This window comes from Myotis davidii, unplaced genomic scaffold, assembly GCF_000327345.1.
Source record: "Myotis davidii unplaced genomic scaffold, ASM32734v1 scaffold327, whole genome shotgun sequence".
NCBI lineage: Eukaryota > Metazoa > Chordata > Mammalia > Chiroptera > Vespertilionidae > Myotis > Myotis davidii.
Genome location: NW_006298628.1, coordinates 3,813,761 through 3,841,265, shown reverse-complemented (window position 1 = coordinate 3,841,265; position 27,505 = coordinate 3,813,761). Strand labels below are relative to the sequence as shown.

Here is a 27,505-nt window from a genome sequence, read left to right as displayed (position 1 = left end):
CGGGCGGGGGGTGAGGCCGGGGTGGCGCGCAACCTCCCTGCCTTCTGAATCACAGATGACGTTGGTCTGTTCTGAAGTCTGCTCTCCTTCTCCTGCGTGGCCTGATTTCTCGGTGACCCACAAACCTTGGGCCATCTGGCGCAATTCCTGAGTTCTTTTTTTTTTCTGGCTTGATGCCTGCTTTTGCTATGGTCTTTCTTCCTAATGGCCCACAGTCTGGATAGCCCGTGGCCTGCAGCCTTGCTTTCACGCGGCCAGCTGCCTGATTTCGCTGCGCCGTCTGTCTGCTTTCATTCTGGCCTGTGACATGTAAACTGACCCTCCGGTAGAGGATCCAGGTGGAGGAGCAGGTGTTGCTAGCTTGGTCAGCTTGGCGCTGACCAGCCACAGTTGCCAGCATCCCCATTCCCTAATCTCTGAGACCAGGGATAGCCAAGGAAAAAATCTGGCTTTTTCAGAAGGAATGAGGAGTAGAGAACACCCCACCCGCAAATGCTTAGATGTGGAAGAGTTAACAGAAGACAGTCTTTGAACCAAATTTAGCAAATAGCTGTCTGGCCAAGATTTGATTGTCTGGCACCGTGGAAGGAAGACGCTACCTTTCGCTGTCCGTCCACTGTGTGAGCCCCCCCCACCCCCACCCCGCTGCAGCCTTCCCTGGTCAGAGACAGAGGCCCCGCCCTGGCCTCCCTCCTGATGGCACCGGGCACAGGGGACCTGAGGTCCTGCTCCAGCACTGAGAGGCAGTGTGATCGGGGCCGATTCCGCCCTTCTCTGTGCTGTGGCTTCCTCATCGGTGCCAAGTATTCAGATGTTTGCAGTTCTTTCCAGAGAGGGCATGGGTTCAACTGGACAGTGACTCAGGGAGCTGGGAGACGCTGCTCGGAGGAGCCCAGCGTCCTCACCAAGTCCTATTGGATTGTACCTCTTGAAGGGGCTCCTGAAGTCCCCCTGCCCCTCAGCCTGGGGCCCACGCCCCTGGAGCTGAGATGAAATAAGGGTCATCCCACTTGGAAACAAGCTGGCGCAGCCCCCCATCGCTCCAGGTGTGAAAGCTTAGTGACAACTCGGGGGCGACTCCAAGTGGACCGGGCAGCTGCCCAGCCCAGAGAATTCTGTTACCTGACTTTTCTGTTCTCTCCTTGCCCTTTTCACTCTCCACATAGGAGCTGGGTTGGAATTAAAAAAACACACACCTTTATTGAGACATTAAAGGGAAATAAAAGGAAGTAAAAAAGAGCAGAGGCAGAGGAAATGAAAGGATGGATTTAAGCCTTTGTCATAGGAGCGTCTGGCCCTCAGCTCTCCAGGAACCCACAGACTCACTGCCCCCTGCCCTGTTAGCAAACCTGTCACTCACACAGCTCTCTTGCGAGAGCTTGGGGGGATGATAGATTGCTTCTGGCAGGTTTCTCCACCCGCTTTGAAGGGGCTTCCTGCCTTTTTGGGGTGGTGCCTGGCTGCGCTGCACACCAGGCCTGCAGTGGCTCCAGCTGGGCCATGAGGGCCCTCCCTGCCCAGCTCCCAGAGCCTCCCCGGGCATCAGGTGGACCAGGCCCCTCCTTATCCCTGTACACTTGCTCCTGGTTGGCTCTCCTCTGCCCTTTCTTCTCACCCTGGCCGCTTGCAGGAAGTTAAGGCCAATAGTATGCGTCCTCCAGTGTGGGAGTGAGATGCAGTGAAACCCAATGGCTGAAGTCAGACAGGGGTAGGTCCTGCTTTGCCACAAAATAGCTGTTTGATCTCCTGGAGCCTCTTTTTTTTTTTTTTAATATATTTTATTGATTTTTTACAGAGAGGAAGGGAGAGAGATAGAGAGTTAGAAACCACGATGAGAGAGAAACAACGACCAGCTGCCTCCTGCACATCTCCCACTGGGGATGTGGCACATCTCCTACTGGGGATGTGCCCGCAACCCAGGTACATGCCCTTGACCGGAATCGAACCTGGGACCTTTCAGTCCGCAGGCCGACGCTCTATCCGCTGAGCCAAACCGGTTTCGGCTCCTGGAGCCTCTTTTTAATAAAAATGCCAAAGCCAGTAGTATCAGTTGAGGTGGCTAATTGATTAGTTAGGGTAGCTGCTGTAACAAATCATATAATGGTTCAAAAGTAATAGACGTGTCTTTCTTTCTCCTGGAAAGTATCAGTTGGGTTACTGGGATGGCCCTCCTTCATGGAGTCACCCAGGGACCGGGGCTAATGGAGGTTTCGCCATCTTCAATATGTGCCTTCCAAGACCACCCACAGGGTCATTGCCTTTCAGCCAGCGTGAAGGGGAAGGAGCACGGGAGAGCTTACATGGCAGGTTCTTGTGAGCCAGGCCTGGAAACAGCATGTACCCCTTTCACTCGTATGCCATCGGCTAAACCTCAGTCTACGGCCACTTCTAACTGCCAGGGAGGCTAGGAAGTGTCGTCTGGTGTGGAAGCTACTGTTGATCTGTGTGTAGATTGGACATAATCATGGGTCCCACTCACAGGATTTGTGGTGAGAATTAAATAAGGCAGCGATTTTCAACCGGTGTGCCGCAAGAATTTTTAAAGCATGCAATACCTGACTATTTAGTCAGGGGCACGGGCTTACTTTTGTTTTGTTGTTAATCCTCACCTGAGGATATTTTTTCCATTGATTTTTAGAGAGAATGGGAAGGAGGGAGAGAGGAAGAGAGGGAGGGAGGGAGAGAGAGAGACACATACTGATGTGAGAGAGACACATTGATTGGTTGCCTCCCACACATGCCTTGACCGAGAATCAAACGCGAGACTTCAGTGTGAGGGCTGACTTCTTTTCCCTTAGATTGTCAAATAAAAAAATGACCACAGCCAACGCAAAAATAGCCATCTGGTGTGAATGGATCAAAATTTTATCCATTTTTTGTCAGATCGGCAAAATCATACATTTGTTGGTGTGCCACAGCATTTCAGTATTAGTGTATGTGTGCCATGAGATGAAAAAGGTTAAAACTCACTGAAATCGGGTAACGAAAGGGGAGGGCTGAGTGTGCACCTGGCATATAAGAAGTGCTAGGGACACGCTAGCGCTTTCCCTGGCAGTGCTGAGTCACAGGAATTCATCCTGGGCGCCAGCGCCGTCTGTCTTTTACCCACTAGTTGGATGAAGATGGCGAAGGCATGCTGATCAGATTTGCTGATGACAGAGCTTTGAGGGCGAGCAAATCTGCCGGGTGGGAGAACTGAGGTTCAGAAGTTGTCTCCACTTGGACGGTGGAGCTGAAATCCAACAGCTGCGATTTGTCAGGGAGGCATGTGAAGTCCCGCATGTGGGTCAGGGATGTCAGTGACTCGAGGACAGAATTGAGGTGACCTACCCGGGTGGCGGTTCTTTCTCTCTTGTTCCTTTTTTCTTTTTCTTTTTTTCAGTCCTTTTTGCAGGCCCCACTGAGATCAACAGTTCTTTCTTTCACTTAATCATTCAGCCCACAATTATTTATTAGAAAGCTCTTCTGCTCCAGGCACCCTGCCAGGTGCTGGGCATCGGCTACGATCTGGAAGGCACGGCTCTGCCTGCCTGATGCTGCCTGCCTGATGTCCAGCAAACAGGAGCCCCAGAGGCTGGGGGTGGGGGGTGGGGAGCAGGAAGCAGACCCCCAACCTCAAGTGTAAGGAGTAGAGGACAGGTTCCCACTGAGGCCTGAGAACAAGTGTACTAGTCACATGTATATGTGTATGTGCACACGTGTGTGTGTGTGTGTGTGTGTTTGAATGGCATATTCTAAGCAGAGGAAATGGCATTAAAAAAAGCCCAGAGATCACTTCTCGGCCTTTTGGCTAAGATCAAGGGTAGTATCGGCTTAATATCTGATACATCCTCTATCCAAGGAAAGTATATTAAATGGATTTTTGGAGCAGGGAGATGGAATAGGAGCTTGCTCCGTCCACTCCACGCATCGACCCGGTATTGCAGTACCTCCGGGAACGGTGCACCAAAAAAACGCTCAGAGAGGAAAGCACAGGCAAGGACCTCAGAGAAATTCCAGACGGTTCTAAACAGAAGCAAGAGAGACGAGAACAAGAGATGTGGCTGGAAGCAAAATAAGAGCAGTCCCCAGGGCCTGACCGCTTGCCATCCCTTTCCCGGCTGCGGTAGCTTCTTTAATCGTTACCATGGCCCCAGGAGGAAGGCGCTCTCACCACCCCCATCTTCTGGATGCGGAGGCTGAGGCCTGGAGAGAGTCGGTAACTTGTCCAAGATCTCTCCGCGGGGGCGGGCAGAGCTGGGATCGGGATTTGGGTCTGTCTGACTCTGGAGCCAAATTTTCCACTACTTACCCTCATGCCCTTCTCGACTGCCTTGAAGAGTTTGGCGTTTAGCTGCAGAACGATGGGAACCATTTAAGGTTCAATGCAGGGGGTGGTGGCTGGGTCTGATTTACATTTTAGAAAGATGTGGGGTTTAAAACGACATGGGCTCAGCATAAGCCCGTTGAAAATCAAAAGAAGTTTTGTCTTCAAAGAAAGAGGCTGAGTGTCTGGATCATTTGAGGAAAGGTAGGTGGACACGGCAGTGCCATCTTGCAAGATAAGAGACCCCTCGGGGCACGTGTAGCTGCCGCCAGTGCTCTGCAAGGCCGCCAAGTTCCCTGCTGCTTCCTTGGCAGAATGCGGATGGGAGGATGCACGTTGTCGGGAGGGGGGTTTGAGCTGATGTGGCTAAAGACCGGAGCTTCAACAGGAGATCCAGGGGCCCGTCAGGGAGCTCCTCCGAGGTCTCACCTCCAAGGTCTGGCATTTCCGATTTCACTTGGGCACGTGGCCTGGTGGATGGGTTTTCATTTTGATCTGACTGGTGGCCTGATTTCTTTCCAGCTGCCCGATGTCAGGGGGCGGGGCTGGGGCCGGCAGGGGCTGAGCGGGTCTCTCTGTGGCTGCAGTGACCTGGAGAAGTCGGTGGAGAAGATCCAGAGAGATGTCTCCCACAACCACCGGCTGGTGCCGGGCCCCGAGCTGGAGGAGAAGGCGCTGGTGCTGAAACAGCTCGGGGAGACACTGACCGAGCTCAAGGGTGAGCTGGGGGCCGGTGGATGTGGCACGTGGTCCAGGTGGGCGTCCCCGCTGCACCCCCCACTCCCTCCCCCGCACCCAGCACTGCCCTTTCTGCTGCCCATCCCCCCACTCCTCTGAGCCTCTCCCCCCTCAGCTCACTCCTCCCGTGCCCTCAGCTCACTTCCCAGGCCTACAGAGCAAGATGCGGGTCGTGCTGCGCGTGGAGGTGGAGGCCGTGAAGTTCCTGAAGGAGGAGCCCCAGCGCCTGGATGGGCTGCTCAAGCGCTGCCGCGGGGTCACAGACACGCTGGCCCAGATCCGAAGGTCATTCTGCCCCTGGCCTCTGACCTCTGACCTCCGATTTCCCACGGGGGCACACCCTGGGCCCAGATTGATAGATCAGCCTGACCCCTTATCCGGACTCCCCTTTTAAAGGTCATTGATGTCCAGCTGGAGCTATACCCCAACTCTGACCTGTTCGAGGCTTGTCTGTCCCTAACGCTGGGTGCAGTCACTCCTCCCCAGGCCCTTGCCTCTGTCCTGCAAGACCCCAGTCCCCTTCTTACACCCGCCTCCCTCAGGCCAGGCTTCCCTTCCGTGGGCCCGCCCCCCTGCTGGTCTCACAGCTGCTTCTAACTCTTCCGACCCAGGCAAGTGGACGAGGGTGTGTGGCCACCCCCCAACAACCTCCTGAGTCAGTCCCCGAAGAAGGTGACGGCCGAGACTGACTTCAACAAGAGCTTGGACTTTGAAATGCCACCCCCCAGCCCTCCGCTAAACCTCCATGAGCTGAGTGGGCCAGCTGAGGGAGCCCCTTCCACCCCCAAGGGGGGCAACCCCACCAAAGGCCTGGACGCTCTTGGCAAGAGAAGCGTGGACAAGGCTGTGTCTGTGGAGGTACTGGGCCCGGGGTAGGGGGTCAGCTGGGCTCACACATCTTCCCACCATCCTCGGCTGGAAGTGCCGATGTGGCCTGGGCAATTTCTCCTGGTGAAGGAGGAAGTCTGAGAAGCCTACTAGTCAGAAAAACATATTATAAAGCCATAATAGCTAAAGTGGTGTGGCGTTAGCATAAGAATGGACTGTGTGATCAATGAAACAAAAGAGAATGTCCCGAAACAGGTCTGAGTATGTCCAGAGAGTAGTCTATGAAGAAGGTAGCATTCCAGACTCATGGAGAAAGCTTGTAATATTCAAGGAGAAGTTCCCGGGTCTCCGGGGGGCTGGGCCAAATGTGGGGCTCCCTTTACCATTCCTTGCATGTGTGCCTAGGGGAAGGGGCTGAGGCCCCAAAAGCCCAAGAGCGGGCGGCCACTGTAGTCCTGACTCTTGCCCCCTCCTCTTAAGGCTGCTGAGCGGGACTGGGAGGAGAAGCGGGCGGCCCTGACCCAGTATAGCGCCAAGGACATCAATCGGCTGCTGGAGGAGACACAGGCGGAGCTGCTGAAGGCCATCCCTGACCTGGACTGTGCGAGCAAGGCCCACCCAGGCCCGGCCCCCACCCCTGACCACAAGCCCCCCAAGGTCCCCCACGGCCAGAAGGCAGCCCCCCGAACGGAGCCCAGTGGAAGGAGGGGCTCAGGTACGGGGGAACATAGGGGCGGGTGAGGAGCCCAGAGAAGGGAAGCCCCATCTTCAGAAGCTCTCAGGTTGATGGGAGAAGCACGGGGGAGTGAGAATCTTTGTGATCAGGCTGTTGGAGAAGGGAGGGGCTGGGACATCAGCAGCCTGACCCTCAGCCACTGAAGGGGGGCGCAGAGTCTGGGTTAGAGCTGGACCCGTCCAGGGCTTTCCCCATTGGCCTGAGTGCTGCTGAGGGGACCACGCAGGGAGGAGGAGCATGTGCCCTGAGCCAGGCTGGGCTGACATAGGGTGCATCGCTGACCCATATAGACATGGTTCCTGTGCTCCCGGCCCCCCACCCCCGCCTGTGAGCTCACAGGGGAGGCACAAATCTGAACCAGAAATGGCAATCATCACTCATTCGCTTATTCATTCCTGCCGCACACATACTTGTCGAGCACCTACTGTGCGCTAGGTGCTGGGAATAAGGACTAAGACACTGCTTGCTTCTAAGGAGCTTAAAATTTAGTGGAGGACTGATACTAACATAGATGTTTATCAGGCACCTACTATGTGACAAGAACCGCCCCAAACGCTTCCTATATATTAATTCTTATAATTTTGCAACGGCCCCAGGAGGCAGTTCCCGTGGTTATTTCCGTTGTACAGACGAGGGCACTAAGCCCAGTGTGGTCATGTCATCTGTCCCAGGCTGGTGTGTAGAGCAGGAGTAGGATGTGGGGCTAAATGCAGTGGTAGAGGTGAGCTCCGGTGTGGAGCAGTCCCAGAGGGGCCCTGGGAGGGCAGCAAGGGCTTCCCGTGGGAGGGCCCTTTCCATTGGAGCCTTGAAAACACGTAGGAGCTTCCCTGGCCAGTGAGCGCGGGCACGCTAGGGAGAGGGAACGGCGTGTGCACACGCCTGGAGGGTCCAGCGGGGTCCGGGCCTGGGAGTGGCAAGCTGAGGCTGAAAGGTTGGCACCTGCAGGGCTGCTGGGAGTGGGCGCTGGGATGTGGTTTTGGGTAATGGGGAGCCACGGAGGATCACAGGCAGAGGAGTGTCAGGTGTGAGTGACTCTCCTGCACGTGGCCCTGGAAACAGCCCCCCCCAGCAGAAAAATCGGGGAGAGCCTGGTGGGCAGGGGCAGGCTCTCGCAATAGGTATTGTTCTCTCTTGATGGAAAAGGACAGAGGTCCAGACCAGGGCAGGGGCTGAGGGGCAGGGGGGAAAGAGGTGAAGGACAACAGCATTTCTCAGACTCTGACGTGTACCTGAAATCGCCTGAGGATCTGCCAGAATCTGGCTTCCGGTCCAGCGGCTCTGGTGGGGCCTGAGCTTCTGCATTTCTGACAAGCTCCCGGGCGCTCCGCTGCTGCTGGTCCGTGCACCGCACTTGGAGTGTGGAGGGATGAGAGTGCAATTAGAGGAGGAGTGACGGGGCTTGGGGCTGGGTTGCAGGGGGAGGTAAGAGAGGAGGAAGGGTGGGGGGGGGCCTGTGTCCTGTGCCCTCCTCCTTGGAGGAGGAAGCAAGGTCTGGCCCCTTGGAGTCTGCGGTGGCACCGGTCCCCTGACCTCCGGCCCCTTGGCTGCCTGCAGATGAGCTGACGGTGCCCCGGTATCGCACGGAGAAGCCCTCCAAGTCACCACCGCCACCCCCTCCCCGCCGGAGCTTCCCGTCCTCCCACGGCCTGACCACCACCCGCACCGGAGAGGTTGTGGTCACCAGCAAGAAGGACTCGACTTTCATCAAGGTACCGCCCCACCTGGTCAGGGGGTGAGGGGTGGGGTTAGGGGGGTGCCTGAGGGGCCCTCCAGGGATCCTCCGGGCGGTCCCCTCTCAGAGGACGTGGCAGGAAAGAAGCTGGCCAGTGGGGACCCCGATTCTGGCTTGGGCTTCCCCATGGGAAGGGGCTGTCCTGGGAGGACGAGGAGCCAGGGCAGGTGGGAGATGGCCGAGAGCCCATGGAGCCTAGGGGGGAGCTGACGCGGGAGGCGGGGCACAGCCTGGCTTGACGGGGCCTGCGCCTTGCAGAAGGCCGAGTCCGAGGAGCTGGAGGTGCAAAAACCCCAAGTGAAGCTGCGCCGGACGGTGTCCGAGGTGGCCCGCCCGGCCTCCACCCCGCCCATCATGGCCTCTGCCATCAAGGACGAGGACGACGAGGACCGCATCATCGCGGAGCTGGAGGTGGGTCAGGGCTGCGGCTGGCCCCCGGTCCTCCGCCGGACCCGGCTCCCTTTCCCTGCCAAGCTGACCCCCTCACTTTCTTTCACAAGGAAAGGAAATGACACACAGTGCCCTCTCCCCTCCAGGAGACAGGACTGAAATTGGCCCTGACGTGGACACATCCATTGATTTTTAGAGAGAGTGAAATGATTTCAGAGAGAGGAAGGGAGAGGGAGAGAGAGTGAGAGAGAAACATCAATGATGAGAGAATCATTGATCAGCTGCCTCCTGCACGTCCTCTACTGGGCATGAGCCCCAAACCTGGGCTTGTGCCCTGACCAGGAATCGAACTGTGACCTCCTGGTTCATGGGTCAGTGCTCAACCACTGAGCCACACCGGCCAGGCGAGGTTTTTGATTTCAGTCTTTGTGAACCACCCCCAACTGCCCTGAGACCCCCCTGTGCTCTGAGACCCCCACCCTTGAATGTTCTTTGAACATTTAATACCCAAGTGCCTCCAACCCATCCCAAGTCACTCAGACTCCAATGCTCCCGGCCCCCTCTCTGAGTGGCCGCAGACCCTGGGCTCCCTGGGCTTCTGGAGACGAGACAAATGAGAGGGCAGAGTGGCCCGTGACGATTGTGAGGGGCCAAGGAGTGAAGCTGGGGTCCCAGTGCCAGCCCAGGCCCCCCTTCCCGTGGTGCCTGAGCCATAGACCAGCACCTCCATTGTCCTCCCCGTGCGTCTCCTCCAAACTGTCCCCCACTTTCTGCTCCCCAGGTGTTTGAGAGAAGCTCAGTGGCTTCCCTCCCCCCCACGCCCTGCCGCCAGCCGATCCCTACCTTGCTGCCCCCCCAGGACTCAGGGCCCCCCGGGGGCTCAGCCCCAGGCCCCACATGGAAGGTAACAGGCTGCCCCCACCTCTCACGGCGCTCTTTCTGCCTGTGCCTCCACAGCTTCTCTCTTCACCTGTCACGCTAACCTGCTAAGATGCCAGTCACATCCCTGGGTCCCCACCACCGCCACAGCCTCACCCACCTGGACCCACCCCCCCCCACAAGGACAGGTGCACAACCCTTCCTTCCATCCCTGGGACTCCAGCAGCCTGGCAGCCAGTAGCCCCTTGAGTCTGCTTTTTCTTTTCTTTTTTTAAAATATATTTTATTGATTTTTTACAGAGAGGAAGGGAGAGGGACAGAGAGTTAGAAACATTGATGAGAGAGAAACATCAATCAGCTGCCTCCTGCACACTCCCTACTGGGGATGTGCCCGCAACCAAGGTACATGCCTTTGGCCGGAATCGAACCTGGGACCTTGAGTCCGCAGGCCGACGCTCTATCCACTGAGCCAAACCGGTTAGGGCGGGTCTGCTTTTTCTTACAGGCTTCATTCGGGTCGGCCCATGGGGGTCTGAGTATTTTGTTCCAATCTGTGGCCCGAGTTTAGGTCTGGCCTGCAGCCTGGGTTTTGTCTCGGTCCAAGATGGGAGTTTGGACCTTGTTCACTAGGTGACTTTAAGTCCAACTCAAAATCTGACTTTGTCCTGAGCCCTTGTCTAAGTCTCTGCCATGCCCCCTACTCTGCTGCCTCCTGCCCCCCTACTCTGCTGCCTGTGCCAGGCGGGGGTTCATTTCTCCCACAAGAACCTGTGCCTTGCACTGGGGCCAGGACTCCCCAGGGGGAGCTCATTTCAGCCCCTCTCAGGCCCATGGCCCCATCTTGCCCTCTTGGTCAGGGAGCTTGGAATGGAAGAAACCCATGCCCTTCCTTGGCTGCTGGCTCCGTATCTTTCAGCGTTTGGGAAGTTCTCCTTTCTCTCTAACTTCAGTCCTTGCTGCTGTCCCCTGCACTTATTTCCTTTGTACTCGTTCTTGGGAACTTGGGGGTGGACTTGCTGACTGCCCCCCTGGGGGACTGTGCCTCGGGAGGGCAACCTGGACGGGTGGACTGGGAATCTCCCTCTGCTCAGTCACTCCATGCTGGGCGGGCAGCCTCCAGGGCACACAGGCTCACCTGCCTCGTCTGGTTCTCCTTGGCCCACCGCGGGCTCCATGCTGGCCACCACCTGATTTCTGGCCGGGCTCAAGGCCTGGTGGTGCTTTGTCTCCCTGGCCAGGGGGAGCAGACAGGCGCCAGATGGGGGGCAGTGCTGTCTGCTGGGTGCAGGGTGGACACAGAGCCGTCCGAGGAGCCATCTGGGGATGAGCATTATGGGAGGGCTTCCCCCAGAGGGCTGTGCCTGCGGCCCCCAGCCCCTGCCCCTTCTGGCTCAGAGCCAATCGGAAGGGGCCCAGTGGGCAAAGCCCCTCTGCGGGCCTTTGGGGACCTGGCTCACCCCCGCACCCTGAGGCACCATCGGGCAGTGGAGCCGGGCAGGCATGGGTCACCCTGTCTGCCTTCCTAGTCTGCACCCCCGTCTTCAGGTAAGCAGGTGGCAGGGCGGGTGGGAGGGAGGCTGGGGAACCTGCTGCCCCCGCCCCAAATGTTCCCTGTGGCTCCCTTTAGTGGAAAGAGCACTGGACTTGGAGCCAGACTACCTGGGTTCAAGTCCTGGCGCTGCCACTAACTAGCTGTGGGTAAATGACCTTGAGCGAGTCACATGACCCTCCCCACCCTTGGTGTCTACCTTGTGAAGAAGGTGAGAGCCATCTGGTGGGTTACAGTAGGGATGAAAGGTGAAGGCGTACGTGACAGAGCCTGGCCCAAAACTGGTGCTCCGAGTTAGACCAGGGCTCACTCCGTCTGGGGGGGTCTCTGTGGCCGCTCCAAAGCCAAGGCGAGGGATGTTCACACAGAAGCTTTGCCGGAGCCTGTGTGCACCAGAGGGACTTGGTCCAGCCGAGCTCCCCACTCGCCCCCCGACGTCCCCCGCCTTGTGAAGTTTTGAAAGTGGAGGGTGGAGGGACCAGGAGTTTCTGGCCTGTGATGAGGATGAGAGCCTAAGCCTCAGAGGCCAGAGGCCAACATCTGGTCTTCACCCTCACAGGCTGCTGGGCCGTCACTCAGTTCAGTCCAGCAAGCAGCTGTGTGCAGGGTGCCAGCTCGCTGACTCTCCGCCCGCCCCTCCTGTTGCTATCCCATTGCACAGGTGGGCACACTGAGGGGGGTGCCTGGGAGAGCTGCTCCCAGGACTCAGCATGGGCAAGGAGAAGGCAGCTTGTGTCTGTGCTTCTAGGTAAACTGACTTCTCTGCCCGCACGCGGGAGACTGGAGGGTGTGGTGGGAAGAGGCCTGATTCCTCGTCCCAGCTTTGCCTCTAATTGCTGAGTTCACTCAGGCCCCTCCCCTGCCTCAGTTTCCCCCACTATGGAAGAAAGGGGCTGGGCTCACCCATCGTCTAAACCCCACCCCCGCCCCCGTCCCAGCTCTGGTGGTTTAGTTTGCAGAGATCATATTCTCCCTCATCTTTCTTCTCCCCCCAGGCGGCCCCGGGTGCCAGGGCCTTGTGCATCCCCCGGATCATCTTGACGGAGTGCGCCCCCAACCCTCCCTCCCCACCAGAGGCCGGGCTGGAGGAGCCCGGGCCCAGAACGACCCCCACCCCCAGACCCCGGACCCTGGTTGGCAGTGGGAGGGCCCTGCCAGAGGTGGTGGCCGAGGCTTCCAGGACCAGCAGCAGCTGGGTGCCCGAAAAGCCAGGGACATCTCTGAAGGGACAGGGCTCAGGGGGCTACAGTCCGGAAGAGGGAGGAGCCAGGGTCCCCTGTTCTCGGGGACCAGTCCCAGACAGAACTCAAGAGCCCTCCACTGCTGAGACCAGAGAAGACCACCCAGAGGAGACCCCCAAGGACTCTGGACACGACGCCCCACCTGGCAGCGGGCAGTGTGAGGGCCAGCCTGGTGCTGGCCTCGGCGGCACAGTGAGGGGTGCCACCCCCCAGCGGATGGACAGCCTGGAAGAGACGCTGCGTGAGCTGGAAGCCACGCTGAGCCAGATGGGCACGGCCCCCTCCGAGAGGCCCCTTGGCAGCCTCCCACCCCTGCCCCCCAGGCCCAAGGTGGCTGCCTCCTCCCCTGTTCTCCCCTCCTGCCTTAATGCTCCAGTCTCTCCATCTTCAGAGCTGGAGGGAGGTGGGGGCTGCAGGAGCACCCAGACAGCCCCCGTCTCCCACTGGCCTTCTCTCAGCTCCTGCCACCCTCCTGGGAGCCTGGCGCCCGGCAGGGTTTGCAGGCTGAGCCCGAGGAGGCTGGGAAGCTGGCCTCCCCGGGACCAGCCCATCCAGGCCTGGCAGGGACCAGGGCCTCTCCTCTGCTCTGTATCTGGAAACTGACAAATAAAGTGTTCTCGCTCTCCCCCCCCCCGCCCCTCCCGTGTGACTCTCTCTGTCTCTGTCGTTCTCTGCCTGCGCCTCTGGACTCCCAGGACCCTTCCGGGCAGGTCTGGTACCTCCAGTGGTTCAGGGGGCTGGACTGGTCCATCTTAGGGAGACTGCACCCCCTCCTCCCATTGGGAGGAGATGTGGGCCTGGGGCTGCCAATCCTGCACTGTTTGCCATTATAAAGACCCCCCCACTCCCCCATCTCAGGCCTGCTCTCCTGGGCTCAGGATGACGCCCCTTGCTGGGAGTGGGGGTGCTACATTAGAAGTGGCTCCCCCAGGGGGTGCCAGCTGCCTCTGGGCTCTCCAAGGAAACCACCACCGAGTTCTCACTGGGGAGCTGAGTGGTCAGGAACCTAGAGGGTACCCCTGCCACATCTCAGGGAGGCCTTGCCCTGGCCTCAGAGAGTGGGCCTGAGCCCTGGGCAGGGGTGTGGAGCCTGGAGGGGTCTCCAGGACCCACTGAAGAGGTCCTAGCCCCAGAGACCCCGTCCCCCGGTGCCTGGGGCTCCTGTATGCCCCCCCCCAGCCCCCCAGCCTGACCCGGCTCTTCTTCCTGCAGAGCGGCGGAGGCAGCGTGCCGCCCATGAAGGTGGTGACTCCAGGGGCCTCTAGGCTGAAGGCAGCCCAGGGCCAGGCCGGCAGCCCCGACAAAGGCAAGCATGGCAAGCAGAGGGCCGAGTACATGAGGATCCAGGCCCAGCAGCAGGTAAGGCGGGCACCACGGGAGCAGGACCTCGGCCCATTAGTCCCCGCCCCGCCCCGCAGTGCTGTGTGCTGGCCACCCCCTGCCATTGTCCCCATGACCGCTTCCCACCCGATGCCCAGAGAGGGCCCCCCGCCAGGACCGCCCCAGCAGCCCCTTGAGCCATCTCCTCTCTCCTCTCCCTAATCCCAGGGCTCTGGATCTGGGTTAGGAGTTCGGCTCACAGCCAGGCCCCTCCCCGCACCAGCCCTCACACAGGGCCAGAGGGAGCCCTCTCCCCAGCTGCTTCCGCAGGAGGGGGAGCGAGTAGACTCCTGTCCGCACCAGCCCCAATGACGGGTCCTTCTAAGACAGGGCCTGCCCTGGGTGTGGGAGGGGGACCTAGATGCCCCTTCATCTCCTGCCACTCCCCTCTTCTCCACTGCCTTCCCGCCACCTGCTCTGTGGGACCCCACTCCCAAATCTCATTTCAGCCTCCCTCTTAGCTCCCAGGCCATCGCCCAGCTGAGGGAGAAGCCCGCTTGCACCTGCAGCTCAGTCTGGTGCTTGGGGTTCACTGTGTTCCCCTGGACGTCGGATGGGGGGGGGCGGAAGGAGAGAGACTTCACCCCCAGATGGGAAGGAGCGGCGGGGGTGTTTCACCCTCTTTCAGATTTGATTCGCAGCCGTGGGTACAGAGTTGACCTCACCGTGGGTGTTTCTGCCCTGTGGTCCCGGGTGCCCGGGTGGCTGGCCCAGAGGTGCAGGGTGGCCCCTGGGCCTAGATGTTGAGAGGCTGTTAGGGCACTTGTTTGGTTCCGTGACTATTTCTCAGCGGGTCCCGGATGCCAGGCCTGTTCTGGGCGTTGGGGTTGTGAAATGTCCAGATGCTGGGACATAAAGAAGGTTCTAGGCTCAGAGGCAGGAGGTTAGAAATGGGTGAGTCCAGCGCCTCCTTTACAGCTAAGGGGACAGCTCAGAGATGGAAAGGGACTTCCCAGGGGTGCAGAGCAGGTGGATCAGAGCCAGGACCGGCACCCAGGAATCCCAATGTCATTCCCACCTCACGGCCGGGACATGGGGGTTCTGAGATGGTGCAGTAGTGCCCGAGGTGGCACATAAATCAGAGACACAGCTGAGAAAAACCCCTTGGATTTGTGCTCAAGATCCAGGGATGGCGTGGCGGCCAGGTTCCCAGGGGTGCAAGGACCCCGGTCTTGGTGCCCCTGTGGACAGCCCCTCCTCTCCGAGGGCTGGGAGCTCTGTATCCTCTCAGATGGCTCAAATGGATGGACTGTAATGAAGGGACCACCCAGAGGGATGAGGGAAGGCACAGGGATGTTGAGGTACCCAGGGACTGGTGAAAGCAGAAAGCTGGACCGCCCTGGGGAGAGGGGAGGCAGAAGGCATAGAGTTTAGTGAGCCCAGTGAGACTGGACAGCAGGGCTGTAGTTAGGGAGGGCAGGGCTGCAACATGACCCCAAGGAGGGAGGTAGTGGAGAAGAAACATCACCCCTTCTCTCTCCATCCTGCCATAACCCAACCAGAAGCTAGTCAGCAAAGCGGGGGGTGGGGGGGCTGTGTCAGCCAACCAGGCAGGGCAGGACTTGGATTGGGGGGAGGATGGAGAGGCAGATAGAAAATACTAGTAGTCAGTACACCTTCCATGAACCTAGTTCATATATCATATTTAACCCTCATAACTTCATATCTTAAAACACATGTGCTCAATCTGCTTTGTCACTGTTAATCCCTGTAGGGTAGTGGTTCTCAACCTTCCTAATGCCGCGACCCTTTAATACAGTTCCTCATGTTGTGGTGACCCCCAACCATAAAATTATTTTTGTCGCTACTTCATAACTATAATTTTGCTACTGTTATGAATCGTAATGTAAATATCTGATCTGCAGGATGTATTTTCATTGTTACAAACTAAACATAATGAAAGCATAGTGGTTAATCACAAAAACAATATGTAAGTATATATGTGTTTTCCGATGGTCTTAGGCGATCCCTGTGAAAGGGTCGTTCGACCCCCAAAGGGGTCGCAACCCACAGGTTGAGAACCACTGCTGTAGGCATTCAGTAAATATTTGTCCGGTGGGTGAATGAATGAATGAATGAGTAGGCGGATGAATTTGCCGCGTATCAGGCCCAATCCAGGGGGCAATAGACAAAGCAGACTTGAAATGTTAAAATATTGTAATAATCACAGCTCCCACGTATTGCGTCCTTAGTACAGACACCGGCCTGGTGCTCTGTGTGGCATCGTCTCACCTGCTCTGATGCTGCAGGGACTGTTTCTCCTGCCAGGCAGGTGAGCACGTGAAAGCCCTGGGAGACCCTGCTTAGGGTCCCACGCGAGGCGGTGGCAGAGCGGGGACTGGGGCCCAGGTTTGCCTGTCTTCATGCTGGAGTCTCCTGCCTTGTCAGGGAGCAGGAGCTCTGGGTCGCAGGGAGCGTGGGTGAGATGGCACCAGTGACCTGGGTACTGTTGCCTGGAGCGCTGGGGAGCAGCTTTGGGCCTTGTGTATCCGTTGGAATGCTTTTAGCGGCAGGTCACAGAAACTCCAATTCTAAGTGGCTTACACAATGAGGAAGGTATTCGGTAGCAAGACAGAAGTCTGGAGGCAGGGAGGACCCAGGGCTGGGGAATTCAGCAGCTCAAGAAGGTCAGGAAACAGGTCTCTTTTCTATTTGGTGGAAGCTTTTTGATGACTGCTTCAATTTCTTCCATAGTTATTGGCCTGTTGAGATTTTTAGATTCTTCCTGATTGAGTTTTGGAATGTTGTATTTTTCTAGGAATTGGTCCATTTCCTCAAGGTTGTCTAGTTTGTTGGAGTAGAGCTGTCCAAAGTATTTTTTAACAATCATTTGTATTTCTGTGGGGTCTGTTGTTATTTCGCCTCTATCGTTTCTCATTTTGTTTATTTGGGTCCTCTCCCTTTGCTTCTTGGTGAGTCTGGCTAAAGGTTCATCAATCTTATTTATCTCTTCAAAGAACCAACTCAGTTTCATTGATCTTTTGTATCGTTTTTGAAGACTCTGTCGTTTATTTCCACTCTGACCTTTATTATTTCCTTCCCTCTGCTTACTCTGGGCTTTTCTTGTTGTTCTTTGTTTAGTTCTTTTAGGTGTAAGTTTAGATTGTTTGAGCTTTTTTTTTAATCTTTATTATCTCCTTCCTTCTGCTCACTCTGGGGTTTTCTTGTTGCTCTCTTTCTAATTCTTTGAGTTGTAGAGTTAGATGATTTACTACCATTTTTTCTTGTTTTTTGAGATAGGCCTGTAGAGCTATAAACTTCCCTCTCAGGACTGCTTTCATTGTGTCCCATAGGTTTCTTTTCTATTTGGGTCCTGTTGGCCCAGCATTCTGCCCTGCCCCCAGGGCTGCCTTCACTCCAGGGCCCTAGGACACAGATCTTCTCAGGGGCAGGAGAATCCCGGAAGCCCCCATCTGATCTCCCCTCTCACCTCATTGCCCTGCCTACATCCGCCACCAGCAAGGAGAAGGGATTGCTTGAGATTGCCATATGCTAGTATTCCTCAGGACCCACCCCCCGTGGGCTGCGAGAAGCCCTGTCTCTCCTGACAGCCCTGTGCCTGGTTCAGGCAAATAGGAAGGAAGAAGGGCTGGTGGGCAGCGGGTAGGTGGGCCTGCAGGTGGTCCTGGAGGACGGGCCAGCAGGGTCTGCTGCGCCAGGACGATCTACGCCCGTATGAGAATCTGCGCGTCATAGCGTGGAGGGACCGGTCAGCGTGCGAGGGCGGGGAGAGGCCGCTAGCCTGCGTCCCACAGGACGGGGAGGTGCAGGGTTCAGCCTCATGGTTCCGGCCTCCCCCAGCGGAGAGCCGAACACCTGACAAGCTCTGCTCCCCTGGGCATAATTGGGAGCACCAGGGACGGACCGGCTGGGGAAATGCAAGTGGCAGGAACCTTCAGAGGCAGCAACTGTGTCACCTGAGAATTCTGAGCAGTGCAGGGCGCAGAGTGAGGTCACGGGCACAGCTGGACATGCTCCCTCCGCTTCAGGAAGTGGGTTGTGGCTGTTGCTGCAGCCGGACAGTCTCCCGAGAGGGACTAGGGCCTGAGAGAGTTTGACCAGACAAAGGCTCACAGAGCAACTGTAAGCGGTCTCCGTGAAGGAGAGGTTGGCAGGGGGTGGGGGCATCCTATCCATGTGTCTGCCCGGCGGTGTGGGAGGTGGGTGGGGGGACATCACTTGGGTGAATGCAGGGCCAGGTAGAGGCCCAAGTGGGAAGGCAGGTGTTTTAAAGACCAAAGCTCAGAATAGACATAGATGGAGGCGTTTGACAAGTGCTAAAGGGGAGGAACAGAGAAAAGCTTTTAACTAGAGATGAATGGAGAACAAAGGGGACAGCCAGGAGGGAATCAAACAGCTGGCCCAGGACTTGGTGAGATGTGAAGAGATGCAGGGGACACGGGCGGGGAAGAACTTTAAATAGGAAAGGGGAGGGGATGGGGCCAGACAGGAGCCCAGGGTGAGTGACAGGGAGTAAGAGAGCTCTCGGTTGCCATCAAGGGGCTATGCCTGGCACCTGGCTCTTGGCAAAGGCCCGAGTGAACGGAAGGATCTGGTGCCTGGAACCCTTGGAGTAAGGAATGTGCGGCCACAGTAGAGGAGAGGGCGGGACACCCCAAGGGGGAACGTGCCTTGAGTGGGGGGCAATGTCGACTGCAGCCTGCAATATGGTGAGCAAACCCCAGATGAATCACGCACTCACTGGGGGTGGGCAGGAGGGAGACATGACCACCAGCAGCAAGGGCAGGCTCGCTGTTGGCGGTCAGGCTGCCTGCGATCGCATTTCCCTTCCAGGCTGCTGGGGGCTCGGTCTGGCTTTCCCGGGCAAGGCCTCTGGGAGAGCTGACCCGGCAGCTGGCTGCTAATGCAGGTCGTGGGAAACACACTGACCTGCACAGGCCTAACCGGCAGGAGGTCTCTGGCGATGGCCACGGCCGTTTCCAGTCCTCTTCCTCTCTGCCTTCTTTGTCGGTAAATGCACTGTCACACACTGGTAGCTGGGCAAGGCCAGAGGGACAGGAGAAAACCCGCCGCGTAGCCCTGACCCAGGGACCGCAGTCCAGTGCGCAGCAGGTTCGGCTGGGGCGCCTGCCCGATATGCAGGCCCCGGAGCCCACGCCGGAGGCGGATTCTGGAGCCGGCCCGGGACTCGGCATTTGCCCCACATCCTCTCCTGGAGGTGGAGGCGATGCAGGCGGCCCTGGAGCCATACAAACCTCCAGGACCCGTACAGCTGCAGGGGTTGCTGGAGGCGGGGAAGGGGTTGGGCTGTTTCTAACTATCAGAGCTGACTGGTGAGTGTGGGACATGATACCGGGGAGTGAGCGCCTCCCTCGCCAGGCCCAGCCCAAAGCCGGAGAAGCAGCTACACAGGAAGCAGGTGGGAGTGAGGCTCAGTGCCCTTCCTCCCGCGTGGGTGGGGGTGGGGGTGGGGAGGCTCTTTAGCGAAGTGTTTCCAGGGAGGACACGCTCCCCAGATGCCACCCTAAGACCTTCTGCTTAGAATCAGCCTCCCGCTGAGGTCGGCAGGGCCCCGGGCTGGGCTGCGGCCCTTTGGGACTACGCGCCCGCCGACTCCCTCCCTGCTCCCAGGGCATGCACCCCGTGGCCGCTAACGTGTCATTTCTCCTTCCTCCCTCCCCTGTCCTCTTCCCCGCCCCATCTCCCTCTCTGCTGGCCCTGGTGCCGTCTCCCTTGTGCTTCTCTGGTCTCTCTGTTCCACCTTCTCTCTTTCCTATCAGTAACCTTGGACCTGTGTTCCCACCCCAGTTCCCAGGCCCTTTGGTCCAACTCCGCGCCCCCTTCTGCCCTGCTCTGCGCCCCCTGCCCTGTCTCAAAGGGACCACTCTCTTCAGATGGTTTCTTCCTTCTGCAGTTACTTTTCTCTCGGACATGTGGAGGTTTTTTTTCCTATTTTAAAGCTTCAGCTGGGGGCCAGCATGAAGGCTCTCCCTTCCTCTCTCTGACCCCTGACCCCTGTTTGTGTTCCAGGCCACTAAACCATCTAAAGAGATGAGCGGGTCGAATGAGACCTCAAGCCCCGTCTCAGAAAAGCCCTCGGCCTCCAGAACCTCTATCCCCGTATTGACTTCGTTTGGGGCAAGGAATTCTTCCATCTCCTTTTAGAGGCCCCCTCGCACCCCCACCCGACTCCCCCGTCTCAGAAAAGCCCTCGGCCTCCAGAACCTCTATCCCCGTATTGACTTCGTTTGGGGCAAGGAATTCTTCCATCTCCTTTTAGAGGCCCCCTCGCACCCCCACCCCAGCCTGCCCCCCTCCCTGACCCTGACATTGATCTCCCTGCTCTTCCCTTCATCTCCCCCCATCCCCACTCCATCCTCAGACCCTGGGAAGGGTTGCCACAGGGGTGGCCCTCCTCGCGTCTCTCTCCCCACCCCCTGTTGGTGTTTTTGGTTGTTTTTTTTTTAAACGATTCACTTTGAATTATCGTTCTTTTTTTACAATAAAAAGCAAAACAGTAAAACTGAGAACCAAAACACACCACCTTCCTTTGACTTCCTGTTCTAAAATGGCCCACTTCCTATCATCTTCCCTCCCTTTTCTCTTTGTCCACTCCTCTGTCCAAGTCCATCCTGAAGTTCCTGTACCTTCCCTGTCCTTCCCCCCCGCCTCCCCCTCCCCCCAACTTCCTAAGAGCACTCCAAACAAGCTCTGAGCCACGGAGACTTGGAGCAGCAAGACACCGGCTCTTCCCGCCTCCGGAAGCTGGACATTGGACCAACCCGTGCCAGGCTGGGAAGTGGGATGCAGGCAGACCCTGGCCCTGGAGGCACCCCGCCTGTCCCAGCTCCGCACGGGACTGAACTCTGAACGCGGCTGTTTCTTTGCTCCCTGGTGGGCCTGGAGTCAAGATTTTGGGACTGGGGGGGGCCTCAGAGTTTGAGGGGCCTCAGGATGGGTGTGGGGTACGTGGGGCCGTTGAATCTGTGTCCTTGGAGACGACTTGGCTTCCTGGGACTCCCTTCCTGTGATGAGGGGCCACCAGGCCTGCGCCAAGGGGAGGAAGGGGCCCCTTCGGACGATTGGCTGCTGACCGTGCGGGGAGCAGACAGCCTGGCCCCGGGGACACTGCCTTGGGAGCGGGCAGCCCACGAGGGGTGTTTGGTACTTTTAGTTTCCTAATTTAGCACTTTAAATGACATTAACTTATTTCAGGGGGCGGGGTGGGCAGGAATGGAGGGCCTAGATGATTAGATGTTGAGGCCTGGAGGGTGGGAAGGGTCTGGTTGTGAGGGAAATGGGGGGAATACAGAGGAGGCTGACAGGAGCCGTGAGGATGGCTCTGACCCCAGGGGTAGGGGGACTTGACCTTCAACCATCCTCTTTGAGATCGGAGGGCTTTCAGGGAAGGGATACGACGTGGTCTTTCAATGGGGAGCCGGTGACCACTGGGGAGATCCTTGAGGGTCCCTGAGGCCAGGCCCCCACCTGCGGACACCCGCCTGGCTTTTGGCCAGGTCCTGAGAGGGGCGGAGGGAAACTAGTTTTGGTTCTCAGCCCTGGCCCCGCAGAGGGCAGAGTGAGGGGCCCACAGGGAGACTGTGTGGGTGGGGAAGGAGGAGGAGGATGGAGTGCAGCCCCAGGGAGCAGGGATACTGTTCGGAGCACAAAGTGGGGTACGCGCAGGGGAGGGAGGGCTGGGATGAGTCTCCCTGAGAGAAGCACAGAAAGAAGGAGCCACTGAAGGCAGCGCCTCTGGGCCCTGGGACCTGGTGGGAAGGTCCCCTCCCAGGGGAGCTGTTGAGGGTTGGGGAGGGAGGGAAAACTGGGTTGTGTTTCTTCATTTCTCTTTTTTTTTTGTTTTTTTGTTGATTCATTCTTGTTTTCTAGCTTTGGATCATTTTTGTACAAAGGCAAGTAAGCCTTTTTGAAAAAGAACAAAAGAAGAGGAAAAAAATCCCTCCTGAAAAAAAACAAAACCTGGAAAATAGAAAAAAAAAAAAAAAAAAGGACCTCATAAATGATGCAATTACTTTTAATTGCAGGCAACTCTTTACATTTAAGTGAAGTGTCTTAACATTTTATATTGTTTTAAAAATATATTTACATATTATATATATAATATACGTAATATAAATATATATAAATATTTAAAAAAGAAAAAAAAGAGAAAACCACGGCACTCTCCCTGGCCGCTGTTTTGGCGGGGGAGGGGGGCTGGAGGGTGGGCACGCGGCCTGGCTTCTGTGGTCCAGTAACATGGTGTGGTTTGACTTGGCTGTACAGAGACCCCTGACTTGGGAGGGGAGGGGGGAGTGGTGCCCCCTCCTCCCTCCGCTCCATGACTCTTCTCTTGCTACTTTTCACTTGCCCTCACCTCCCGCCCTCAGCCCGGTGACCTGAACGTGTGCCCCACCTTCATTGTCCTGAGTTGAATGTCCCTTTGTGGGGAGCGGGGGCGGGGGGACGTGTCCATCCCCCCGGGGGCAGAGGGAGGGAACCCTGGGCCCGCCCCACCTGCTCACGTGGAGCCCAGCGGGATTCGCATCTTTCTTTCACTTCGGCTCCTGCACATGACGGGCTGAGAGGCATTTGCGTGGAATTGTGCACAGCCTGCGTGTCCGTGTACACCGGCACAAATCCACTTCCCCGTGCGTGGTGGGGAGCGTGTGTGCACAGGGGTGAGTTACCGCCCCCGTCTGCGGGGAGGTGTGCGCACGTAGGTGCATGGAACCTGCTTGGGCATCAGCACCTGCCCACCTGCACGTCGGTGTGGAAGAGCTTTGCATATGAGAGCGCGTGTGATGTGTGTGTGCAGATGTGTGTAGCTGCAAGAGACTGTATGTGGGCCACATGTGTGGACAGAGGGGTGTTCATGGAGGTGCATGTTGACCTGTGTGGGAGTGTGCAAATGTGTGTGGACCCAGGCGTGCGGAAGTGCCCGTGTGACGAACTGTTCCATCATCCCTGCACCACTTGCTCTGGCCGCCCTCCAAGCCCCCATCCCCTGGGCCTCTCAAAGCCCACAGCACGTCAATGCCTCCCCCCTACCCTCCAGCTGCATGCGCCTCGCTGCTCTGTCCATCCGTGTGTGCTTGACCAAGAGAAAACTAAACCGCCTGGGGGGGCCCTTGTACCTGGTCCTCCCAGCCCCTGCCCACTGTGCTGTGATACTCACACGGGGGCTCTCTCTCCCGCCCCTTCCACAATATGCTGTTTCCCTAGGAGCCTCGGGCTCGGAGAGGGGTCCCAGGTGGGCCCCCCCGGGGCGAGCCCTGGCTCCACACCCTGCCCGGTCCACCCCGTAGGGCCCGTGTTGGTGTAGCAGTGATGGCTTCTGTGGATATTCTGTGACCTCTGTCAGTGTAACTTGACAATTTCTAAATGGAAAAGGGTTGCTGTGTTTTCTCTGTCTCTCTTTTTTAATGTCCTTTTTCTTCTCCCCACTTCCCTGCTCTCCTTTTTCGGTTTTCTAGCCGAGTGTTTGGGGCTTAAATAAAACTTGTTTCTTTTTCCTCTCCTGGATCTCCTTCCTATAGGCTGCTGTCTCATTATTTCTCAGCTTCACCCTGGAAGGTGCGGGGATGGGTGGGGCAGAGGAGGGGGGTCCCTGGGAGCCAACTGCCCCACAAGCAAGGCTCAGGGGAGGAGGGGCAGGAGCACCACAGGGGCTGCTGCTGCCCCCAAGGGCCCTGAGACCAACTCCGGGAGGCTGGAGAGGGACGTCTCTTGGCTAAGCTGCTTCACCACCATCGGTGAGGTCGCTGCTGGCGTTGCTGACTCCTGTGGGCGACAGAGCCAGAGATGTTGGATGTCTGTCTCAGCGTCACACAGCTAGTAAGGTGCACTGAGGATTAGAACCCAGCTCTGCCTGACCCAAACCCAATGCTTTCTCCCCCAAATGAAGTAGGGTCTGATTATCTCTATAGTCCCCATGTCTCATCTCAACGATCAGACATGTACACACACGCACCCACACAGTTAGTGAAACAGCACTTACATAAGACAGTGCACGCTGGTGTTTTCTGTTAAATTCTAAACATTTCCGTCACAACCCACTCAGTTGATTTCATGACCTTTCAATGGGTCAGAACCCACGGTTTGAAACACTGGCTGCTGGTCGCGTTTCAGCCCCCATCATGGTGCATTTCCGCCTTCTCCTCAAAGGCCTACTGGCTCCACTTCCCCCGTTCTCCTCGGAAATGGAAAGACCCCTGAGAGGAGATTTATTCTTGGTTCTGATTGGGTGGGGGCCCTGACCCTGACCCCGACCCTGTAGCCAGAGCTGCCGGAACCCTTCCAGGTTATCATAGCAGAGGCCAGCCTGCCCCCCGACTGAGCGGCCCCATGTCCTGGCTTTTAGGTTTGCCTGGAATCCTGAAGGCTGCACCACTGTCCCAGCACGTTCTAAGGTCCGCAGGCTGCCCGCTTAGGCATTCTCCTGGGCACTGAAGCCTGGGGTGTTACTGGGACTCCTCTACCCCGCACAGACCAGCCCTAGACTATGCCTCCTTTATTTAAACAGGACATGCGGCCTGCTGGCCTCGAGTTTGACATGCTTGCCCTAGACCTTAGAACCCTGACACTTGACCCCCTGACTGCTGACCTTTGCCCCCTGGCCCTTGACACCCGAATGATAAACCTTGACCCCTGACCTTTGACCTCTGAAATGTTGGCCCCCTGAACCCTGACCTTTGACCCTAAACCTTGACACTTGACCTAGACTCTTAACTACCCTAGCAAACCTAACCCTAACCCCAAACCCCTAGCACTAGCCCTAGTCTTTGACACCATGCACTTTGACTTCTGACCCTTAACCATTGATCTTTGACCCTTGACCACCCTGACCTTGACACCTGACCTTAGGTACTTGACACATTGACTTTTACTCTTGACCTTTGACCCTTGATCCCCAAACTTGACAACCCTAACCATAACCCTAGACCTCAGACCCTTGACTCCTGAACATTGACCTTTGACCCCTGACCCTTGACTTCAATGGTATTTAACCTCTGACCCTAACCTTGAGCCCTGGCCTTTGACCTCTGAAATTTGACCCCTGGCCCTAACCCTTGACCTAGACTCTTAACAAACTTAACCCTCAGCATAACCCTAGATATCAGACCCTCTGACCTCTGACCCTTGAACCCTGAACTTTTGACACTTGACCCCAGACCTTCAACCTTTGATCATGAAACTTTGACACATGACCTTTTACCCTAACTCTTGACACTTGACCCTTGAACTAGACCAGTGATGGCGAACCTTTTGAGCTTGGCGTGTCAGCATTTTGAAAAACCCTAACTTAACACTGGTGCCGTGTCACATATAGACATTTTTTGATATTTGCAACCATAGTAAAACAAAGACTTATATTTTTGATATTTTATATATTTAAATGCCATTTAACAAAAATCAACCAAAAAAATGAGTTCGCGTGTCACCCAGCCTGGAAGCTGGCAAGGAAAAGTGTAGAGCCACGACACAGAAGGAAAACATACCATGCTGTGAGTCTGCACATGTGAATAAGACAGTGGGCGGAACCCATAATGTCCTCTTGGAGTACTGTCAGGGCCTAGAGTGCCGATGACAGCTGGCTGGGATGGGCCCTGTCAGTGGCCTGCGCCTTGTCCAAGCCTCCTTCCTGTCTCCTTGGCCGTGAAAGGGGCAGGAATAGAAGACTGGGGAACCAGCTAGTATTGTAAGAAATATTAATCATGCTCTGTTAACCAGGATTGTTTTATTCTGATTAAAGAAGGCACGTTCTACCCTGGCTGGAGCTGACCTAGAGATGCAGCCCTTCCTCTCCATTTGGAGCTGCCTATTATCATGGAAAGATTAACAAAGATTTGTTATAGAAACCAAAATCGCCAGCCCTTTGAGGATTCCCAGCTCTTTTTGCAGACCCGCAGGCCTTTGCAGACCTCCAGCCTGCTTCCCTGTTAATTCTGGCACTCCCTTTAGCTATTTCCCCACTTAACCCCAGACCTTGCATATCACTAAGCCCTTTGGAGACCCCTAGTCCTTTTGCATATCTGTAAACTGCCCTTTTGCCTACTTTTCTTTGTACTTATAAGCAGCTGGCTTATGGTGGCTGCAGAGAGGTTTTTGTGGATAACCTGCTGCTCCCCCATACTGCGGCGATACTGGAATAAACGCTCATAATGATTCAACCCTGTCTCTGCTGAATTGGCTCAAGTAGTGACAGGCAGCACGGACCCATTGTTTGTCCGGTGATAGCAGCACCTCTGGACCATTCTGAAGGTCCAGGCAGACCTGAGAAGGAAAATACACCCGCTCTCTATTTCTACTGAGGCATGGAAACCTCTGTGCAATGAGCGTCACCTGCCCTTCCGTCCTGTATTCTGTGCCCAGGCCCCCACTCACTCTGGTCTCCCAGAACAAGACACCTACAAAATTACCAGGCGGAAGAGCTTTGCCTCCATTCTGCCACCCCCTGGTCCAGCCCCCCTAACCCTCACTCTTCCCCCACCTCCTCTGGCCCTCTCCTCCCTCCAGAACAAGTGAGACATCTGACTTGTGCCTCAAGGAAGGCCATTTATTTCCAAGATATAGACTATACTTTTAAGACAGAACTTTTCAGAAGCAGGAACTCTTAGTTGTTGCCTAGGTGGGTGTGTCGAAGACACAGTGAAAGGAGACATGCGGACGTGGGGCCGGAGGCTTAGCCAACACTGTTACAACACTTCTTTAAATGAGCAAAACATCTTTAAAAATCCTTATAAATTCTTTATAATATGTTACACATTTAGAGACAATATTTACAATAAAAGGGGGGAGGAAGGAGAGAGAAATCTACTTTACAGCGAATCTTTGCATAAACCAAGAGGACTGACAGACGTGGCAGTAGGGTTCACGCCCCACGGGCTTCCCTGGAATGAGTGAGGGCGTGTGTCGGGGGCCTGGTGAGTGTGTGTGGGGGCCTGGGGGTGGCGGGTCTATTTACAATGGGAGGGAGGAGGACAGGGGGCTGGGTCTCGCCCATCCTGAAGGACCAGCCCAGCTCAGACCCCATAAATCAGTGTGTGTGTGTGCGCGTGTGTGCGAGGGGGGAGGCGGGGGAGAGACGGTATGTTTTATTAACCCCCAAAGGGCAGAAGGTGGGGGTCTGTGTGCCTGAGTCGTGGAAGAAGCAGGCACAGCTGGAAGAACAAAGAGAGAGGCAAGGGAGGTCTAGTAGGGGAGGGACCCTGGACCCTCCCCAAACTGGGGAATGGACAGCTCCCCACGGTCAAAGGGTGGGGATGGGGAGGGGGGTGATTCAGAGTTTGCCAAAAGGTTGGTGGGGAGTATACCTGGTGAGAGTGAGTCCTGCTTCCGTGGAGTGGCCCCGCCCCCCTTCTCTGGCTCTGAAAAGCATCAGGGGGAAGGACCCCCGGGGGTACCAAGGGCAGGAGCCCTGCAGGGGGTGGGGAGACAGAGGAAGCAGGGGCGGCAGAAGTCGCTACTGGAAACACCTTTGGACAGTGACTACACACACGACACCCCTCCCACAGACACCAGCACCTTTACCCCCTCTCCCCACACCCCCCCCCACCCCCTTCGCTAGGAGCTAACGGGTGGGGGTGGGGCCAGAGGAGGGAAGGGAAGAACCAGCATCACCCAGTGTCTTTCCTTTAGTCTGAGACTCGGGGTTCCCTATCCACACCCCATGGCCAACAAGGGCCTTTAAGTGCAGGCACAGAGAGGCCCATACGGCACACCCTGCCATTTACCAGGGGACACGGCCCTGCAGCCTCTTCCT

At 56.7% G+C, this 27,505-nt stretch overlaps 2 protein-coding genes across 4 annotated transcripts in view; one reads left to right on the top strand and one right to left on the bottom strand.

The window, feature by feature from the left end:
• The window catches only part of SRCIN1 (SRC kinase signaling inhibitor 1), a 41,786-nt gene extending 21,856 nt beyond the window's left edge, over window positions 1–19,930 (top strand). Inside the window, exons 11-18 of the mRNA XM_015570788.1 lie at window positions 4,511–5,024; window positions 5,182–5,329; window positions 5,656–5,902; window positions 6,353–6,587; window positions 8,163–8,317; window positions 8,599–8,751; window positions 13,612–13,758; window positions 19,771–19,930. Of these exons, the coding sequence (XP_015426274.1) occupies window positions 4,511–5,024; window positions 5,182–5,329; window positions 5,656–5,902; window positions 6,353–6,587; window positions 8,163–8,317; window positions 8,599–8,751; window positions 13,612–13,758; window positions 19,771–19,905 (1,734 nt within the window). The 3' untranslated portion in view covers window positions 19,906–19,930. The remainder of the gene's footprint in view (window positions 1–4,510; window positions 5,025–5,181; window positions 5,330–5,655; window positions 5,903–6,352; window positions 6,588–8,162; window positions 8,318–8,598; window positions 8,752–13,611; window positions 13,759–19,770) is intronic.
• Window positions 19,931–24,274: 4,344 nt separating this feature from the next.
• ARHGAP23 (Rho GTPase activating protein 23) overlaps window positions 24,275–27,505 on the bottom strand; it is a 55,857-nt gene continuing 52,626 nt past the window's right edge. For 2 of the 3 annotated variants that reach the window (XM_015570876.1, XM_015570877.1), the window contains one exon: window positions 24,276–24,733. In XM_015570876.1, coding sequence (XP_015426362.1) covers window positions 24,472–24,733 — 262 coding nt within the window. In that variant the 3' untranslated portion in view covers window positions 24,276–24,471. Of the gene's footprint in view, window positions 24,734–27,505 lie in introns of all 3 variants that reach the window. The other variant, XM_006774276.2, reaches the window with a different exon arrangement.